Genomic DNA, 21,768 nt, shown 5'->3' on the forward strand with positions numbered 1-21,768 from the left:
AAGGTAGATGCCTGTACAATAGAGTGTTGCCTTCACTCTCGAATGGAATAGTCCTCCCCTGCCCTATTCCACCCCAGATATTTCAATTGCATGCTCCTTGGTTTGCTAAGATTAAGGGTTTTTCAAAAGTCAAACATCTAAAATGCAGAAGGGAACCACATTGTAGCACTGAAATGATCAAAGAAAATGGATCCGGGGTGGAAAAGTATTTAGAATAGTGAAAACGTATGAACCAGCCCAAATTTCTTAGAAGGCAGGGAAAATATATTTGCTTTCTCTTTTGCTCTTTTCCTCTAATTTGTGGTGTTTATCCTCTAGCTTATTTTATGCTCTTTTCACATTTTATTTGGGGGGAGGAGGGTTTTTTTGCCTCTTTGTTTAGTTTTCTTTACATCCCTCTTTTCTTCCCACCTAGATTCTCTCTCTTTCACTCTCTTTCCTCCCCAAGTGTCTCTCCCCTGAAGTTTTCTCTTATATCCATTTACCGTATCATTAACTCTGGCAGCTTGGCAGTCTCCACATGGGGACATGCTGGCATCTCATCTTCCAGTGGCAACAGCATCAGTATCTTTTCCTCTGCAAGTTCTATAGCGGATCACTGCACAACTGAAAGTCCAAAACCCCTGATGGGTTGCACTTTTCTAGCAGTCATCCTTGCGCTTGAAATAATGTTTGCCTTTAAGCCAATTCCTACAACTTCTTCATGTGTGCTCTTCTTTGAATGATTTTAAACTGCAGGCACAATCTCTTTTTAGTAGATTTTTGGATAGAGGATATCCCAGATTATGCATTAGAAAAGCATTTTTATGAGCCTATTTTAGCCACCGGGAATGGTTTTTTCTAACTTGGTCAAAAGAGAATACTTCACGCTGCATCATTTACACGGTGTGTTTCAAGTCCTACCAAGAATTGCATATACAAGAGGGAACAGTCAGAGATCTACTTGTTTATTCTGATTTTTCTCAACAATCTAAGCAACACAGAACCCAGCCCATCGGTTATCACCAGTCTTGTGGCAATTGCTCTGTTTGTCATGTTTCCATGACTACTTAGTCTTTGTTTGTAATTTCAACCAATTATAAGATTCATCTTAAAAATTTCACATCAGGCCCTTCGTCAGCTGTGATCTACGTGATCAAATGCCCATGCAAAAAAAATCTATGTTGGGAAAACATCCCATATGGTCAAGACTCGCATGATCGAACATCAGTCATGTTTAACACACAACCGACTGACTGCACCATTGGAAGCCCATTGTGAAGAAAATCATCATGTTTTTAAATGAACTCTGGTTTTGTGTAATCAATCAAGTGTTCCCCCACTGGCTGTTGCTGACGTCACAACACTAAATGTGTGCCTTTCCGTTCTCCAGGTGGTGCATCATTTTGGATAATGTACATCATTTTGACGTCTTTAAGGACGTCATATTCTCTCTTCCGCTCTTCTGACAATCGAGCGAGACGTTTGGTGCGACGTGAACGGTATTCCCTGGCTTGCAGGTAAGTACTGTTTTCACTTGATTTTCTAAAGGTTTACTTACATTATTGTTTGTTGTGTTACAGACCACAGTCTTTCTGTTGGATTATAAAACTGTTTGATTAAACCCCTGAAGAAGTTGCTTGCACAACGAAACACCGGCCGTATTGGGCTTGATGTTTTTCTCAGTTGACTGTTGGTCTCGTTTTTTACTTGCAAAAAAAACTCTAAAAAATACTATATCAAGATTTTGTTTATAACTAAAGGTGGATGATTTAACTGTCTGGATAGTCCTTGCAGTGTAAGGAGGTTTAAGGATGCAGGGATCTGTCTGCCACAAGACAGTGTCAGCTGTCCTCTCACCTTACTTGCGATCCCAAGTCAGGAAAGGACAATCTGTGTTCTCCTCAGAAACAGACTTTTAGTTATCAAGTTTGGCAGGATATAGCATCTAGAAAATAGCAATTTATCTCTCTAAATTCCTGGCCTCGTAAGCACCAGTTTTCGCTAAAGAAAGTTCTGTATCATGGGTGGTAACAGACATGCCATAAACCTTAGCCTGCTTAGCATATTAACACTTATGGCTAACTTACTTACCCTTGGGTCTAGGCTTCAGGTGATATCTCTGTTCACCTCTGAAGCAGACTCAGACTGGAGAGCTGGAGAATGTGAGCAGAGGAGAGGCTTGCTTCCTGGGCTTGGTACTGGCAGGGATGCCAGAAGGAGACTTGCTTCTGGCTCTGGTACTGGTCAGCTATCTGGGCTTGCTCTTGCCCCTCACCGTCTTAGACTCTGTTCTACTCTCCGCACCGGGGCAGGCACCTTGTCTCTCCAGTCCCCGGGCCATACCTAGTCTTCTTCCTTCTCGATAGCAGGGAGTGCTGGTCTGCTTCTGACCCCTCCCCCCTTTTCGCTTTCAGGGATTCTCTCTGGATTTGCATCCCTCAGAGTTTGCTTCCCCCAGGAGGTCCTTCGCTCTTTCCTTCTCTGATTTCAGGGTTTGTGCTCCTGGATCCGTGCTTGGGTTTTCTCCCAGGGTGTTTCCTTCTTTCTTCCTCTTAGGGTTTTTTGCCCCCTTTTCTTCTTTGTCCTCTTCTTATACTTTCCAGCTGATAAACATGAATAACCTTATGCATAACCACGCAGTGGGTGGAGGGTCTTTTGCCGCAATGTTACTTCAGGAGGGGTCCTGCCATGTTGCAAGTCTTGTTCCCCCTCCCTATTTCTTCAGGGGGAGAACTGCCACATCTGTAAGCCAAGTTGTCTGCCAGTGTCAGCATTTTTCTCTGTCTCCGACTGCCCCCCATGGGGGTCTTTCTGACCTATGGACTCACCTTGGCTCATCCCTGACACTTGCTTAGGAGCTTAAGTCATTGTCCTTCTGTATCCTTTGCTCCTATTGACACAGGAACATGCAAACTGACAGATCAGATAAAGTATCCTTCAGTGTAACAGGACAAAAGTTCTTCATTTTCCACTGAGACAGTGCAGTTTTAAAGTTCACCTGGGTAAAAGCTCTCTTGCTAGGGCAATGCCTGGGGCCAGTCAGTTTCTTGGCTCTTAGGATTCATATTTGATGATTCAGTTGTAAACATGAGATATCTCCCTACAGCAGAACAAAGCGGGACACATCGCCTGGCTTGTTGACACCTTTCTGCTGACCGTTTGATCAGTTTACTTTGCTTTCCTTGTTTCTTTTTGGCTATTCACTTTTTGGCGCTGACCTGTGCTCTTTTTTGTTTGTGAATTCTTTTATCTAAGGCACCACCATAGTGGTCCTTATCCCAGAGAGTACTTTGGCATCTGCAACTCAGTGATTTTGAGTAAGTGTAAACAATATTGGATCTTTAATTTTAATTTAAAGATCCACATGGTCTCAATAAACAAACTGAGTGGCACTCGCTATCTTGAGCTGTTGTACAGCTCGTACTTTTCTGACCATTGACTTTGCGTTCTCATTATCTTTAGGACTAATGATGTATTCAGTAGTTTCAAAAGTTTAATGATTATTATTTTACTTCACCTAATTTGAATGCCATTTAAATATTAGTGTAATTTTATGTTATTTCCAGGTCCTCCTATTTTAAAATTTGACGAGGACCTTATAATTTATGGTGCCATAGAATAAAGAACATAACTAGGACCCACCTAAAGCAGAATGGGACTCGAAATACGGCACCATGTCGGGGCTTTTTGTGCAGCTAGTTTTACTGAACTTTATTTAAATACTCTTTTCATTTCACTAACAAACTCATTTACACATGGGAGACAAAGAATACTTAATAAAGCCCAATTTTCTAACTGATATTCATGTGGCGTTAACCCTTTGGACATTCTTTTTATCCAATTTTTTTTAGAATTCTAAATTATATAATGAGTTGTATATAAAAAGAGAAGCCAATCAGCCATTAAAAGTAGATTTTAAACAATTATTATGCTTTTCTTTGAAATTTTATCTCAATAATCACTTTATACATAAGATCTTTAAAATTAATCTCTTTATTCAAATCACATGGTGATTCACATGTTTGAAAAGGAGAACCAAAGGGTTTCTCTTGTTAAGAAATAAATGATCGGACCACCTCTTCTGTAGCTAATATGCATTTTCTCAAATCCAAGTAACCTAAAACCACATAGAGCTCCACCATCAACCCAAAAGAAATGAGCTGCTGCTAGATAGATGGGGTATATGCCATTTATCAAATTTCTTTATGCCACAGATCCTATAAAAGAATGGAACAAATACTGACAGCATGCAATTGTTTCTTGAAAGTCCATGATTAAGAGTTAATTGGGCACCAAGTGTTGGTCATACCATTCAGCCCATACAAGTATGAAGACCCTCAATAACAATTTTTTTGCTGTTTGCTTTATTTTTTATGTTTCCTACATAAGAGTCTTTGTCATCTGAAGCTAGTGTGCATTTCAGATCCTACTGTTATTCTATGTTTTATTCTTTGGACTGACATTGACTTGACATTTTTTAATATTTGATTTACATTATTAAATACATACCAATAGCATTGTTAAGGATATATTCTTCTCTGAAAAAATCTTGTGCCAGTCTGTGCCCAACCTTTCCCGCATCTGTGACTGCTAAAGAAAGTCACAAAAATGGAATTAAAAATAAAACTTAGCTCAATAAAACTGACAAACTATATTTCAGAAAAGCAAAGTGGAAAATAATAAATGAAATGAAAAATACAGAATGTAAAATGACAAATATGACGGGACCGCACCAGGTCATGACAAGAAAGCTCACCTCACAGTTAATTAACAGGGGATCCCAAGCCAAGATTTCCATTAAAGGATAGGACAATTGTCCAAACCAGCAGTTCTCAACCACTGTGTCACAACACACCAGTGTGTCGCCAAGCACCGGCAAAGTATGTTGCGCACTTCCTGGTCTCCCACTGCTCTTCCCTCCCTCTCCTCTACCCCAGTGAGACGCACACAATTCTTTGACAAACACTACTGCCATTCCAGCCCGGAGAGGAACAGCAGCAGTGTTCATGAAAGCCGCAACAGCAACATGGCCTTTTCTTCTTCCCATCCTTGCGGTCTGGAAGAGGAAATGATATTGAGCGGGCACATGGGAAGAAGAAAGGTCCATGCTGCTGCGGCTGCTGCTGCTGCAGAGATCAAGTGTTCCAAGGCTTCCTCCACCTCCCGTGATTGCGGGAGCACTTCCAACTCCTTTCTGAGGTAGTCCTTCACCACTGCAGATCCGGTGCAGCTAATCACTAGATTTCCCAGACAGCCGCACGGTACGAAATCCCCATGACTTTATCAAATCCCCATGACTTTATCAAATTTGCGGATGATACAAAATTATTCAGAGTAGTTAAATCACAAGCAGACTGTGATTCATTACAGGAGGACCTTGCAAGACTGGAAGATTGGGCATCCAAATGGCAGATGAAATTTAATGTGGACAAGTGCAAGGTGTTGCATATAGGGTAAAATAACCCTTGCTGTAGTTACACGATGTTAGGTTCCATATTAGGAGCTACCACCCAGGAAAAAGATCTAGGCATCATAGTAGATAATACTTTAAAATCATCGGCTCAGTGTGCTGCGGCAGTCAAAAAAGCAAACAGAATGTTAGGAATTATTAGGAAGGGAATGGTTAATAGAACGGAAAATGTCATAATGCCTCTGTATCGCTCCATGGTAAGACCGCACCTTGAATACTGTGTACAATTCTGGTCGCCGCATCTCAAAAAAGATATAATTGTGATGGAGAAGGTGCAGAGAAGGGCTACCAAAATGATAAGGGGAATGGAACAGCTCCCCTATGAGGAAAGACTAAAGAGGTTAGGACTTTTCAGCTGAGGGGGGATATGATAAAGGTCTTTAAGATCATGAGAGGTCTTGAACGAGTAGATGTGACTCGGTTATTTACACTTTCGAATAATAGAAGGACTAGGGGGCATTCCATGAAGTTAGCAAGTAGCACACATTTAAGACTAATTGGAGAAAATTCTTTTTCACTCAACGCACAATAAAGCTCTGGAATTTGTTGCCAGAGGATGTGGTTAGTGCAGTTAGTGTAGCTGGGTTCAAAAAGGTTTGGATAAGTTCTTGGAGAAGTCCATTAATGGCTATTAATCAAGTTTACTTAGGGAATAGCCACTGCTATAATTGCATCAGTAGCATGGGTTCTTCTTAGTGTTTGGTTAATTGCCAGGTTCTTGTGGCCTGGTTTTGGCCTCTCTGTTGGAAACAGGATTTTTATTTATTTATTTAACAGTTTTATATACCGACCTTCATAGTAAATAACCATATCAGATCGGTTTACAATTAACAAGAATAAAAACTGGGGTAACTATTCAAGTAAACGAAAGATAAACAGTAGGTAGGAATGAGTCAAAGTTACAATCAACAGGGAAAAGAACTTGGAAGCTTGCAACAAGCTGGAAAGAAGATAAGGCAGGAAATAAATATGAAGTGAAGGATGCTGGGCTTGATGGACCCTTGGTCTGACCCAGCATGGCAATTTCTTATGTTCTTATGACCGCATTCTCAGCTGACTTCGCTGCACCACACTGATCGCAGCACAGGAAAATAGCCGAATGCTGCTTGCTTCCTGTTGCAGTTCCCAGCCTGTCACAACTCTGCTTTAATAGCAACACACCGGCTGCCTTTCTCAGTTGCTCAGTGCAGATCCAGAATGCCTCGTGCTGTAGTTGCCATGTGTGCTGGGGGTGGGGTGAATGAGTGAGACAGAGAGAGAGAGCCAGCATGTGTGTAAGTGTGTGAGAAAAGGCATGTATGAGAGAGACACTGATTAGGAAGATGACTTGTGTGTGACAGAGCAAGAGACTGGTCAGGGAGGCGACTGGAGAGAGAGAGACTGGTCGGGGAGATGACTGATGTGTGTGAGACAGACTAGTCATGGGCCCTAAGGAAGAAGAGCGTGAAGACAGAGCTTCAGCAGCCATTGCTGTTTCTGGTGTGCTATTGGTCTACAAGGAAAAGGAGTAGGAGAGTTGCTAGAGAGGGTAAGTAAAAGTGGCTTTTTAGGTTTATTTTTCTTAATTGACTTCCATTTTAATTTTTGGGTATTATGTAATGTGTCTGCTATTTGAAATATTTTATTGGTGTTTAGAGAATTTTTAATAATTTTGTAAGCTTTTAATGATTGGATATTATTCTATTTATCAGTTGTTTTGAAACATTTATTATTTTATTCTAGTTGTAGAATTATTTTATTTTTCTTAAGGAAATGTATAAATGGAAATGTGTAGGCAAAAACTGAACTGGAAACAGCAAGAAGCCAGACTGAGTGTATGCAGTGCAACAATGGAAAAACAAAATCATTAACTTGAATGTCAATTTATTCTGTATTTGATGAGGATCTGTCCTTATTCTGCGTGTGTGACCCAGGTAAGGGTATTCTGCAAGCTTGTAGTTTCTGTGTAGGGATCTATAGCAGCTTGGCTTGTTCTCGTTCCTAATAGGAGGTGTATTGGTGTTTAGGGCCTGGTTAAATATTTGTAGCGCTGTCTTTTCATAGATAGGGTTGTTATTATTTGAGTGTATTCCATAATGCAGGTGTAACTTTTTGTGCATTAGTTTGTGTGATTTATTGCAGATCCAGGGAGTCTGTTAGGTGCTATATTTTCTTTCCATTTCTCCAGTTTTGCACTGCATGCAGAGTGGCTTTTTTGGGTTTCCCTTCCGGTTTCTGTCTCCATATTTGTAATTTGTGATCTTTCTGTACTTGGTGTTTCTCGATTCTATATGTGTGACTGAGGTGAGTTATTTTATTTATTTATTTTTTTTTTTTTATTCTTTTGATATACCGATACTCAAGACTAGTGTCTTATCGTACCGGTTTACAGTGAAATTTTACTAGCATGTAGGAGAGTAGGATTAAATGGTCTGTTTTCACAGTGGGAAAAGGTAAACAGTGGAGTGCCTCAGGGATCTGTACTTGAACCAGTGCTTCTTAATATATTTATAAATGATCTGGAAAGGGGCATGACAAGTGAGGTGATCAAATTTGCGGATGACACAAAATTATGCAGGGTAGTTAAATCTCAAGTAGATTGTGATAAATTGCAGGAAGACCTTGTGTGACTGGAATATTGTGTTATGATGGACGAAATCCGGAAGTGGACCCTTAGGCCGACTGCCCTAGGAGAGCAGTCGGGAGGCAGAACTCCCACTGGGCAACTGGAGCTTCACCTGGAAACCCGGGACTCCTCCAGAGGAGCTGTGGGAGTCCGGGTCGCTAGGACTTAGGAGTCTTCGCCCTGGAAGTCTGAGGTCCCCCCAGGGGGAGCCCGTAGGAACCCGGACCGCTGGGACTTAGGCGAGGATGAATAAACCCAGGAGTGGAATACGAACCGGAGTCTTGGCAGGCGGCGGGCAAGCAGAAGACAGGGACACGGACCGGAGTCAAGGCAGGCTGAAGACAAGCAGGAGTCGGAGTCCCAAACCGGAGTCAAGGCAGGCTGAAGACAAGCAGAAGTCGAAGAACCAGGCAAGAGTCGAGACAGGCAAACAGGCAAACTGGCAGCGGAAGCAGGATCCAGCAGGAACAATGGCAACTAGCACTGCAAAGCAGGAACCTCGTTGCAAGGCACTTTGGAGAAGAAAGTGCCTTGTTTAAATCCCCCGGTCGGCGTCTGACGTCACGGGGGGCGTGTCAGCACATCCGGGTGCTGGCAGCAGAAAAGGCTGGTGCGCGCGCGTTCCCCCGCTGGGGGGAGGAGTTCCTGGCGGCGTCTCCCTCGTGGAGACGCCGCTGCCATGCGGTCCTGAGGGCCCAAAACCTGGCGGTTTCGCGGCGGAACGGGGCGAGGTAAGTGCCCGGTCACTAGTCTAGTGACCGGGATCGTAACATATTGGGCTTCCAAATGGTAGATATAATTTAATGTGGACAAGTGCAAGGTGATGCATACAGGGAAAAATAACCCTTGCTATAGTTATACAATGTTCAGTTCTATCTTAGGAGTTACCACCCAGGAAAGAGATCTAGGCGTCATAGTGGATAATACATTGAAATTATCGGCTCAGTGTGCTGTGGCGGTCAAAAAAGCAAACAGAGAGTTAGGAATTATTATAAAAAGAAATGGCAAATAAAACGGAGGATGTCATAATGCCTCTGTATTGCTCCATGGTGAGACCGTACCTTGAATACTGTGAACAATTCTGGTCACTACATCTCAAAAAAGATATAGTTGCACTGGAGAAAGTGCAGAGGGTGACCAAAATGATAAGGTGCATGGAACGGCTCCTCTATGAGGAAAGGCTAAAGAAGTTAGGGCTGTTCAGTGTGGAGAAGAGACGACTGATGGTGATATGACAGAGGTCTAGAAAATCATGAAAGGACTTGAACAGGTTAATGTAAATCAGTTATTTACTCTCTCAGATAACTGAAAGACAAGGGGGTACTCCATGATGTTAGCAAGTAGCTCATTTAAAACAAATAGAAGAAAATTATTTTTCTCTCAATGCATAATTAAGCTCTGGAATTCATTGCCAGATGATGTGGTTTCAACAGTTAGCATAACTGGGTTTAAAATAGATTTGGATAAGTTCCTAGAAGAAAAATCCATAAATTGCTATTAATTAATAAGCAATAGTAACTTGAGATCTATTTAATGTTTGGATACTTGCCAGGTACTTGTGAATTGGATTGGCCACTGTTGGAAACAGGATGCTGGGCTTGAAGGCCTCTTGGTCTGACCCAGCATGGAATATGTTATGTTCTTATGTATGCATTTGTATCAATCTTATTTGTTGTGTTTTCTCAATAGGCCATGCATTGGTGTTAAAATACTGTCTATTCATAAGAAGGGCTATTGTGCCTGGTAAGAGGAAGAACTTATGCTGCTGTTACTGAGATGACACCAGAAATATCTTTTTTGTATGGTGAATTTTACAGAGAATGTCCTAGTTCTGCTCTACACCCATTGTTGGAGAGTCGGGGCGGTTCCTGTAGATGCAGAGAATATGTTTACATTTAGTCCCATGAAATTATGTGTTCAGTGTGTCACACATGTGAGAACCATCTGTCAAGTGTGTCCCTACAGAAAAAAAAAAGATTGAGAACAACTGGTCTAAGCAATGTAGCTGAGCAACCATTCATTAATATGAACTACACTTTAATGGAAAATAGTTTTAGATTCTTGTACGATGGCTCAATCTTTACCAAAGTATCTTGTTTTCAAGACTATGTTGAATGCCAACCGATTTCAAGGCTTGATTTGATTACTTGGGTACTAGCTTTTCTTGGTTTATTACATACATGCCCAGGCCGAGAATATATAATGTAGTTTCGGTGCATTATATCTTTTGCTGTTTGCACAACACAAAGCAGAGTAAAAGAACAGTCCCAGTTACTTTCCTTTGTTTTGTTCTGATTTTGTGTAAGCTGCAATTGTTCTTTTCCTACACCGCCTTGAGCGGGTTACACATTTTTTTAAATAAAATAATCACTAGAAGCGATGAAATTAAGATCAGATTTATTCTGGAAATAATATACATTTTGCAATCTAAAGGGAAAAGTTGAAGACTCAATACTGCATTGCTATTTCATATTGGAATTCTGTTTTCTATTGTTGAAGGAATGAGGAAGAAGATATGTGAGAGGGTGCAAAGCAGGGGAGAGAATTTAGATTTTTCTCAGTTTCATTAAAAAAAATTCTCTGTTCTTATCTAATAGTTCAAATTTCACTTCCAAGCAAAATCCAATTTCCTGATCATCCTGCCAGACCAATCTGCACTAGTGGTATTATCCTCTCACCAGCAGGAGGCAGAGACCAAAAGCTCATCATTGAGCCCCATTCTCCATATAAGCGTCCAGTGCTGCCTCAGTTCCTCAGTAAGGTCTCTACCTCAGCAGATGTGAAGACAAATGGTCTGGTGCTGTAGCTTCATGGAACAGAAATGGGTGGCTCTGGGGTGGTGGTGTCCCTTTCCCTAGCATACTCAGACAACAGTCCTCCAAAAGGCTGATCTTCCCTTCCCCACTGCAACCAGGTATTTTGATCTCTCTGGTTTCTTGAGGTGCTTAGAGGTAGCCATTCACTGAAAAAGGAGGGCTATACTGAGACAACCCACACTCGTCTCCTGGGGAACCTACCCAGTGGAGTCCGAGACCCAGGGCCAAGGACACTGGAGGAGAATTCCCTGTGGCTTTACCTTAGTGGGTCTGGAAGCAGGAGCTGAGGTCTGGGCTCCCAGGGCAACAGGCCTAACAAGGTACTGATTTCCCTGGTGAAGCAGGGCAGCAGGCCAGGTAAGGCTCTGGTTTCCCTGGTAGGGCAGGAGCCAAAAAGAGGGAGAAAGGAACACAGTGCAGGTAAGTCTTAACGGATCACAAGCCTCTGCTGGCCTGACTAGCAGAAACAGAGCTTGGCAATCCAACCTTATTCTCCTACATGGTAGCAGAGTTCCAACCCACAACCACTGTGGTGAAATAGCAGGCGGGCAACTCAAGTGCACAGTAAGAACGTGCCCTGCTGTTAATGAGTATAGTAGAACTGATTTTGGGATACCATAATCAGGACTGGATGAGCTCCCCTGTTCAGGCTGGAACCAGGCACAGCCAGTTAACCCAGCAAGCCAGCCTCAGGGAACCAGGAGAGGAAGTGGTTAAGACCAATGACAAGTAAGCAGGAAAACTAAGGCTCTAAGCTGCTTTATTGCATGGTAATTCTTTTTAACATTGTTCAAAGCAATTCATCTCCTGTTTCTTGAGATTAACATTTTTGGAAATCCTGGGTTCAGATCCCAGTAGTTTATGCCTCCACATATCAGAGAAAATTGCAGTCATAATTACAATTTTCCTTATAGAAGATAGAATTCTTTTCTTATGGCTGTAGAGCTGGGAAAAAAATAATAAAAGTAGATCGGCAGTTCTGAAACCCTTGATTGGTCACACCGTGAGAAACTCCCTTGATGAGAGGATCACAGCAACAACAGGCAAAGCCAATTAGGAGTTCAGAGTAGGTGAACAGCAATCCTAATGGCCAGACTGCAGCTAGGTAAAGGGGCACTTTCTTGCCATAAACTCAGGCAACTTGGCATTGACTTAGATTTTCAGCTGCAATCCGTTATCTGGGAACCTGGCTTGAACCTCAAGTTCCCTGTCAGGGTACCTAGTTTAAAAGAAAAAAAATGATATAAAGGGATTGATAGAATCATAAGCTGCCACTGCTGAAGAAGACGGCAGTCGATTTATTTATTTATTTTAAGCCTCACGGGTTAAAAAAAAAAAAAGGAGGGGGTGGCAGATTATATGATGCACCTTACTTTAGCAAGGTGATTCCATGTCTCTCTCTCTACCTGTTTACACCTATGTTTAACCAGCTGGTAGTCTGGTCCCCATAGGGAGAAATTTCTCCAAAGTGGGAAACTGAGTCAGTGAGTGAGTGCTGCCTTCAGCTCTGAGGAAGGGAAAAGGTTCAAGGATTCCCAGGTCAGATAGGGGGAAAGCTCCACTGAACCTGTCTTTCCTTCTCGTTCTCTCCCCAGGCTAATAGGTACGATGACTCTGGGTCTCAAATTCTCCTGGGCTGGGTCCAACAGCCCTCAGAGAGGCCAAGGTGACTTAAACGAGGTCCCAGGCGGAGTTATGGTTGGATGCTCGCAGAGGAGAGGTAAGTGCTGGGGGTTGCCCTCTCTCAGATGCCCCCCATCTAGCCCTGGTTGGGGCAAGTTCAAGAGGGACCAGAGGCCCTCTGCGGAGCCCCCTCACAGGAGGAGTGGAGGAGCGGGCTGGGGACTGGCAAGGCCAGGGTTCAGATCCAGCGGTGGCTGCTTCTGACCTTGGGCAGGTCACTTTGCCCTCCATTGCCTTAGGTAAAAACTTAGGGTGTCATTTACTAAGATGTGTTAGGGCTTTAAAACCCAGAATGTTTGCAGTTATCATGCAATAAATACAAACTCACTGCACAGTGTTTTTCCATTGGTAAAGAACCTTTTATGGCCTGATCCCAGTAGGGGAGTGCATATAAGAAGCTCCTTCGGCACATCAAGCCCCACCCCCTCAACCACAGCTGGTCCTGTTTGAGGGGATGGGGACTGTTTAAAGGCTAAAAGCAATCAGCTTAGGAATTTCTCTCTCTCCTCAGAAGTAAACCATGTCATGAGTTTTATCAGGCTTTAGTCACCTTTGTCATTATGGACTCCCAGGTACTGGAGTACTTAAGTTACAGAAATGCAGGGAGTCTCTTCTCTGCATGGCTAAACACCAATATGGGGAGTTTCCTGTCCCCCAGGGTAGGCAGTGACCAAATTTTTTTTTTTTTTAATTTGTTTGTGTTCTGCTTTTCGGCACTTCAAAGCAGATTACACTCAGGTATTTCTCTGTCCCCAGATATCTGCTCCTGGAGTCCTCAAGGACAGCAAGAAGGGTTAGCTGGGACTCCAGACGACCCCTGAGAGACGAGGAGGGATAAAGCCTAACTATACTGGGAGGGAAACTAATTCCTCCATTTAAGCAGGCATTAGTATAGGGCCAAGGTGAAGCTCTATGCTCATGGATCAGGATCTCAAATACTAATTGGGCTTCCCCAGCTTCAGTATAGACCAGTCCTCACAGCTGCCCCTCCTACAAATTGTACCCTTGGCATTTGCCATACAGGTTGAAGGAGGATATAGTCTGAAATAGCTTGGATGGGAATCCTAGCAGAGAAGCAAGGCGGCTGGGCCCAGGCAGAGGACAACAGCTAACTGTCTAGAATTTCCCTGATGGTCTAGAATTCCAAAATATCGCCTGCTAGCACAAAGTAGGCAGCCTAAGAAGTAGTAACCAATACTGTACCCTTAGTTGCTGGGAGCAAACAAAGAACAATTAGCTCTCACATACCCTGGGAAGTTAATCAGAGATTTACGCTAAGAGGGAGTTCTCCCGCAGCACTAAGCAGCAACTTGAAGGGCCAATATAATTGCCCTTTGAATGAGGTGCCTGGAGCGGACACTCTGCAGACCCGGATGGGTAAGGTCTGGCAGAAGTAGCCTTTGCCCTACTAAGACTCAGGTAATTCGCTGTCATAAGGGTTTGGGGTTAACCTTATTAAGTGTGATGCAGTATGACCTGGCCAGGGGGCAGAAACAGCCTAGATATAGAAAAGCAGAAGCGGGCAGTACCAAACCTATCCACCGGAGGGCGCTGAGGAAAGCAACAAAGACTACACTTCCCAGGTTCCCTGAACCGGCACCTGACCCCTGGCTGGAGGTTGAGCAGGAACAGGTGGAGGAAATAGGGACTGATCCCTATGACTCAGCAGAACACATGGAAGCTGAGGAAGAGGGCGTGCCGCCATGGTGGAGCTGGTCACAAAAGCCTGGCTCCTCAGAGTCAGGGGGGGAGACCGTGGGGGAGATGGAGGTAAGCTGGGGAGAGGAAAGCTCCAGCTGTTCCTCTATGGAGGTTGAATAACCAGGAGGTTGGGGGAGGGTAAATCCTGTGTTGGTAGATGGATGTATGAGAAAGGTAGGAAGGGAATTGTGGTTTTAAAAGCTGTTTAACTCTGGGCTTGTTAAAGAGAACTTAAGCGGTTAGGCTTGGGGCTTGAAAAGACAACCAGACATTATTACAGGACTGCAGCCGGTGAGGCTACAGGAACACATTAAACCCTTTTTTGATAAAGACCTTTTTCTGTGTACCATTTGGGAGTGCCAGGACTAGGCCTGGCACTCTGACTAGAGACTTGGACGAGTCCATAGCAGCTCTGTGCAGGAGCTGAACGAGTGGACAGACAGTGGGATATGAGCGGAGAGGGAGTCCTGAGGCCCAGCAAAGCCTACACCGAGTGCTGAGCGGAGGGGCGTGATCGTGACATAAGTCTTAGACAAGCAAGTTCTTAGGTCAAAAAGGGAAAAATGGGAACCAGGGGGTTCAAATGTCCTGGGAAGACCATAACTGGCATTCAGCCTTCAGATGATGGATGAGCCAGAAGCTCATATAGTCCCTGGACTTAGTCTGGGAGTTGCACAAAAGGATGCATTTTTTTCTACGCAGTCAAATCATTTTTCTCTAGAAAACTCATGACTTCTTGGTTAAGAGAAGCAACTACATGTGGGAGCTAGTACGAGGAGGGACGCGCAGAGAGACCAGAAGCGCGGCAGCAGCTGAAACGGCTCAGAGGGATGATTGGTGGAGGTTCCCTGAACAGCCCCCGCTCACCTGATGACATCACCCGCAGCCTCAATATAATCCTGAGGTTAGCGGTGGTAAGCTGGGAGCTAGTACGAGGAAGGACGCGCAGAGAGACCAGAAGCGCGGCAGCAGCTGAAACGGCTCAGAGGGACGATTGGTGGAGGTTCCCTGAACAGCCCCCGCTCACCTGATGACATCACCCGCAGCCTCAATATAATCCTGAGGTTAGCGGTGGTAAGCTGGGAGCTAGTACGAGGAGGGACGCGCAGAGAGACCAGAAGCGCGGCAGCAGCTGAAACGGCTCAGAGGGACGATTGATGGAGGTTCCCTGAACAGCCCCCGCTCACCTGATGACATCACCCGCAGCCTCAATATAATCCTGAGGACAGCGGCGCGCAGCCGCTGGCGCGCCGAAGCCGCGCGCCAAAGGGGCGCGCCCCTGGGCGCGTTTTTGGGTTTTGTTCTTCCGGTTTCAGACTTTGCTCTTTAGCATTGTTTGAATGGGAAAGAAAAGGAAGGTGAAGATGGCAGCTTCAACTCCAGTTCGAGAAACTGTATCCGGACCAATGGACCAACACCTCACGAGGAGGGTAAGTCAATCTATCCGGGAAGATATACCAGATATCTCCTTCTCTTCAGGGGCATCCGTTAGTCCCGCCACAGACCAGGCCCCCAATATGTCCCCCGGCGAGATGGGGGTCAGTAAGAATCCTGATGCCCCAAATTTGGCCCTAAAATCGCCAGCCGGAGGGAAGCCACTAGGGATGCAGGAAGGTGCTTCTGCTAATAATGAGAGGGGTTTGCTACCGATAGGTAGCCTGACTGAAATAGAAAGTGACGCTGAACCACCGGATAACATTACCCTGGTTGACGTATGGAGGGTGGTCACAAAAATGGAAAGAATGCTTTCTCTTTCCATGGCTCATTCCACCAGTTTGGAATTGGAAACCAGAAGCGCTTGGAGGACCATAACAAGAGAATAATACAATTGGAGAATGCTAGAGAAATATGTGATACCCAGATGACTACACTACAAGCTACAAGTACAGTTTTTATGAAAGATTCATTAATGATTTTTAAAAAGATGGAGACTTTGGAAAATGCAACAAGGAAAAATAACTTAAGATTCTTGAACTTTCCCTGTATTAGGTTACTGTCAGCTCAAGAGCTATTTAAAAGATATGCAACAGAAATATTGGGGATAGTTAAAGATCTGTTAATATCAAAGATGTATTATTTACCAGTTAAAAAGAGAGAAGTAGTGACTTCAGAGGCTGGGTTTGATAGTTTGATACCAATTAGTCCTAATTTAACGGATTTTCTAGAATCGTCCAATGATAATATTCAAACTAGGGCTACATTATTAGTTACGTTTAGTCTGGAGAGTGAAAAAAATCTGGTTCTTCAGAACTATTTTAGAAACAAAGATGTTATGTATTGTGGTCAGAAAGTACAAGCATTCCCAGATGTCTCCAAAGAAACTCAATTGAGAAGGAAACAGTTTTTAGATTTGAGCAGAAGGCTCTATCTATAGGGGCTACCTTTTATCTCAAATTTCCCTGCAAATGTTTAATTACTTTTCAAAGAAATAAATTTGTGTTCCTGGATCCTTCTCATTTGGAATCTTTTCTTTCAGATAAGGGTGGTTAAGCTAGGGCCACACTCCTAAGTATGGGGGAATACTGGTTATTGAAAGTAGGCATGCACCTAATAATCATAGTAATTATGAAAATCTCCTATGTTACAGTTACTTATTTTGGCTCCCCTTAATGTGGGCTTGATATTGATATTCACAAAGGTAAAGTGATTGCTTGTTTTGAACACTTATGTTAAATATTTTTCTTGTGAATCAATATGTCTTATTTCTTTTCTGTAAAATGATGAAGAAATTATAATAAACTATAAATTTAAAAAAAAAAAAAAAAAAAAAAAGAGAAGCAACTACATAAAGAAGATAGTCAATGACAGATGTCATGGCTACTGGTGGTACAAAGGCGGACTGCACAGCAAAGCATAGAGTCCAGAGCCTCCTTGAGGTCAGGTTACAAAAGAGATAATATTTCCTGTTGAGTCTAGACTCTCGATGGTGGCCTTCCACCAAAGGAGACTGGGAGGAAGGCATGATACACAAAGATTACAAGGGCAGGCTCAGTCTGGCTTGCTGAAAAAGACATAGAAATGAATGCTTCCTCACTCCCCCCTCAGATTACTTTCATCTGAGGTCAGGCCTCCTCAACTTGGAGGTGGACTAACTTAGGAGGGATAAGCGAACACCCTCTTTTTCAGATGTTGTAGGGTAGCATCTGAGCGACAGTGGTGGAAATCCGTCTCTGTGGTGCCATAGAACATTTTAAAGGAAAGGGTGTCCAATGTCAGCCATTTGTTTCAAAAGTGGTTTCTCATAAATCAAGAAATTTCATTACTGGGCTTTAGGAAACAGAAGGTAAAAGTCAGAAGCAGGAGCTCAGAGCACTAGAGATGCAAAAGGTTCCAAGGCAATAGAGAGAAGTCAGAAGAAGTACAAGAAAGTCACAGTGTTTAATGAGGCAATTGTGGAAACAGGAATACTTAAGGTAAAACAGATGCCCTGAGGGCCTAAAGAATTCTCAGAGTGGGCCCAGGCATCATCCTGGGTCTAGTATAAACTAGTGAACCCAGCAGAAATCTGCAGGGTGGATACAGGGACTTTTCTGCATACATTTACAAAACATTTGAGGCTGAACCGTCAGAAGGGCACAGTATTACCTTGGGAGTCCTGTAAGCAGGTCTAAATTACTCCCACCCGCAATAGGTATAAGCTTTCGTCGTCCCACTTGTACAGACTGGTCTAGCAGGATGATCAGAAAGGTTCAGTTAGGTACTTACCTGCTAACTGGCTTCCCTGTAGTCCTGACAGACCACTCTATAGCAGCACAGATATAGAAGCTGAAACAACAGGATTGGTTGAGCCAGACCTGACAAGCTGCAGCTGTGTCCCCATTTCTTTCATTTGCATCTCTTTACTGCTACACCATAAATTATAAAATACCAACCATTTCCCCTGGAGCAATGCTTACAATGTCTCCTTAAAGTAGCACTTTGGTTATATCAGTCACTGCAATGCAAACAGAATAATTCTTGCAGATGCTGAATTTTAAAATTAAAACAGATACCTATAAAAACTTTTCAACATATGTAGGGTGACTGCACTTGTATGGACTTTCACACATAAGAAGTTGCCATACTGGGTCAGACCGAGGGTCCATCAAGCTCAGTATCCTATTTTCACCAGTGGTCAATCCAGGATACAAGTACCCAAACATTAAATAGATTCCATGCTACTAATGCCAGCAATAATAGTGGCTATTCCCTATTGATTAATAGCAGTTTATGGGCTTCTCCTCCAGGAACTTATCCAATCCTTTTTTAAACCCAGCTACACTAATTGCCTTAACCACGTCCTCTGGCAATGAATCCCAGAGCTCAACTGTGCATGGAGTGAAAAAGAATTTTCTCCAATTCAGCCTTCTTTACTCCAAGCTGAACAACCCAGCCTCTTTAGCCTTTCCTCAGGAGAGCCATTTCATCCACTTTATCATTCTGGTCACCTCTCTCTGAACCATTTCCAGTGCAACTGTATCTTTTTTGAGATGCAGTAACAAGAATTGAACTCAGTACTCAAGGTGTGGTCTCCACCTTGGAGCAATACAGAGATACTTTGACATTTTCCGTTTTATTCACCATTCCTTTCCTAATAATTCTAAATATTGTTTGCTTTTTTGACCACTGCAGTACAATGAGCCAACGATTTCAATGTATTATCCCTTGTGACAACTAGATCTTTTTCTTGAGTGGTAACTCCTAATATGGAACCTAACATTGTGTAACTACAACGTGGGTTACGTTTCTCTATGTGCATCACTTTGCACTTATCCACATTAAATTTCATCTGCCATTTGGATGCCCAGTCTTCCAGTCTCACAAGGTCCTCCTGAAATTTATCAAAATCCACTTGTAATTATTTTGTCTCATCTGCAAATCTGATCACCTCATTCATCGTATTCCTTTGCAGATCATTTATAAATATATTAAAAAGCACTGGTCCAAGTACAGATCCCTGAGGCACTCCACTGTTTATCTTTCTACACTAAGAAAACAGACCATTTAATCCTAGTCTGTTTCCAATCTTTTAGCCAGTTTGCAATCCACAGCTGCCTAAATGATTGAAAATAAGTCTTAATGACAAAGAAAAATCTATTACCTGCAATCATTTCAAAAGCACAATGAAACATTCATTGTAAAATTAAAAAAACAAATAAACCTCAAACCCTTTAATATTCAGCTTAAAGTGTTTGTGCTTATTGTGTTTAATAAGGAATGCTTTGTGTCACTGCATTGCATCAATCCCTGATGTCTGGAAATAAAACAACCAACCTAGAAATTAATTGGGAACTATGTATGATAGATCTTTTTTGGTATTAAAAAAAAGGGTCAGCAGCAGTGGAGAGAACAATTGTCTGTTGCTTGCTATTTATTGTCCCCGCTGCTGCCTTATCTTCAAGGTGGGAGCCCAGTTTTTTCAGCGCCGCCTCCTGCGACATCATCAGCGAAGTCCTGGATGGCGCTGGGCCTGCAGAGGGTCATCGCCGAAGGGAGCTTGATGTTTTGAGCAGGCCCCTTCAAGCAGTACCCGAGGGGTTCGTGGGTCCTTCTTTACTTGGATTTTGATTTACCAAATGTGGGAAGGGGAACCCAATTATTTCCTGACTCCTCTGGGAGAGGGATGTTGGGTTAAATGTACTTATTCAGGGATGTTCTATGTTGCATTACTATATAATTTGCTGTATTGTGTATTTTATAATTGGTTTATAATTGTATTATATATATTTTTCACTGCCAGTTTTCATTCCAAAGCAATTTATGTGAAAAGACAGCATAGAAATATAAAGAGCAGCTTTTTCAAGAAGACTTGCCCTCCTGAACAAACAAAGAACACAGCCTTTTCAAAGTGGCTGCTAAGAATACTCCCAAGTGCGTTCACAGAAGCATTCTCTGAGAAATTGGTTCCTTTCGGGAATAAAGGAGAAAGGGACTCGGAAGAATGCAGCGTAATGACATACGTTGAGGGCATACCTTATTTATTCAGGTCCACATGCAATACTAGAAACTGGCCTCACCATGTGAATGGCACACCTGAGAGATTTTGCTGGGCTGTCCCCACAGGTTATCAATGTATTCCATGGAAGTGTATTTCTACTAAATATAACTCCTGCTCCGTTTATAGCCCAGAGCTTCCTTTGACACTGCAGTATTGAAAGCACTGCAGAGCTAGTGGGTGATGCGCAGAAGTAACATTTAATCATGAGATGGCAGTTTTCTAACTCCCACGCAGTCTGATGCTTTGTCCTGGCATAGGAATTAGTAGATCAGGACAGAATTACAATTTTATATTGACAAGGAGCGAGGCCGGCCTCACTGAGTATGATTTTAACAGCTCAGGAGGTTTGTGTGTGGTAGGAATATATTTTTATTTGAAATATAGATATTTTTCCCTGTATCACTAACAATTTTCAATTATTGCTTAAAATAAAAATATAAACTTTTAAAGATGTTTACAGGAAGCAGGGCACCCACTTATCAGAAAGCACAGAGTGTAGCTCAGCTACAATTGTAAATGGGGAGCAAAGATTGGTGACTAGCTGCCTGCTTGTAACACAGTAAATGACATCAGATAAAACGCCTTTGTTTTTTTCACGATTACGGTAAACCGTTCTGATGGCGAAACCAAATGACAGTATACAACACACCTTAAATAAATAAATATATATAAAATACCAACATGGCCTATCCAGTCTGCCCAGCTGAGCTTAGTCCACTTTGGAAAGATGCACATATACATTTTCATATACATCCCAACACTAGCTTCCCCGTGTCTTTAACTGGACTTTTCAACCCTTTTCTCACCTCTACCCACCATATCCATCCCAAGAATGCCCAAATTCCACTACAAAGATGGTCTCTACAGCCTCTGTTAGTAGATCTTTTCAGGCTTTGCCATCTTCAGCTTTGTTTTTGATATAACCAGTACTTAAGCCAACAACCCAGGGCCCCCTACTCTGTCTTTTTACAAAGTTTTATAATAGGCTAGAAGCCTGCAATGGAGCCACAAAGGCTGCCAGCTCACAAGGCAGCCCAAGAATACTTCTCCATACTCGAGAGAGGCAGACATACCTTACTGAAAGATAAGTACTGAACACCTATATTGGAGCAAAAGCCATCAATGGCTTAGCTTTATAAGGGCGGATTTAAAGATAAGGCAAAAAAAAAAAAAAGGATCAAAAATCTAAAAAAGAAAAACAAAACTTAGATTGTAAACCCTCTGGGGGATAGGGAAATACCTACATTACCTAAATGTAATCCACTTTGAAGTGCCGCAAAGCGGAATATATATCAAATAAAATAAATAAAAAGGCTGAAAATCAGTTTGCTTGCAGAACTTTGAAATTGTATTATCTTTAGCCCAAGCCTTATATTTCCTGCAATTTCATAAAGATGTATCCCTGACTAGGGTCACCAAGTGGTGTGCTGGGGTTAAAGGAGCCCTTAGAGAAGATAAGGCCATTGCGGAAAGATTAAATGATTTTTTTTCTTCGGTGTTTACTGAAGAGGATGTTGGGGAGGTACCCGTACTG

The 21,768-nt window shown here is 42.7% G+C and overlaps 1 protein-coding gene across 2 annotated transcripts in view; it reads right to left on the reverse strand.

The window, feature by feature from the left end:
- LOC115093777 (3-hydroxyisobutyryl-CoA hydrolase, mitochondrial-like) overlaps window positions 1-21,768 on the reverse strand; it is a 295,490-nt gene that overhangs the window by 214,462 nt on the left and 59,260 nt on the right. For both annotated transcript variants that reach the window (XM_029606024.1, XM_029606023.1), the window contains exon 5: window positions 4,492-4,572. In XM_029606024.1, the coding sequence (XP_029461884.1) occupies window positions 4,492-4,572 (81 nt within the window). The remainder of the gene's footprint in view (window positions 1-4,491; window positions 4,573-21,768) is intronic.

The sequence above is a fragment of the Rhinatrema bivittatum genome, chromosome 6, assembly GCF_901001135.1.
Source record: "Rhinatrema bivittatum chromosome 6, aRhiBiv1.1, whole genome shotgun sequence".
Taxonomy (NCBI): Eukaryota; Metazoa; Chordata; class Amphibia; order Gymnophiona; family Rhinatrematidae; genus Rhinatrema; species Rhinatrema bivittatum.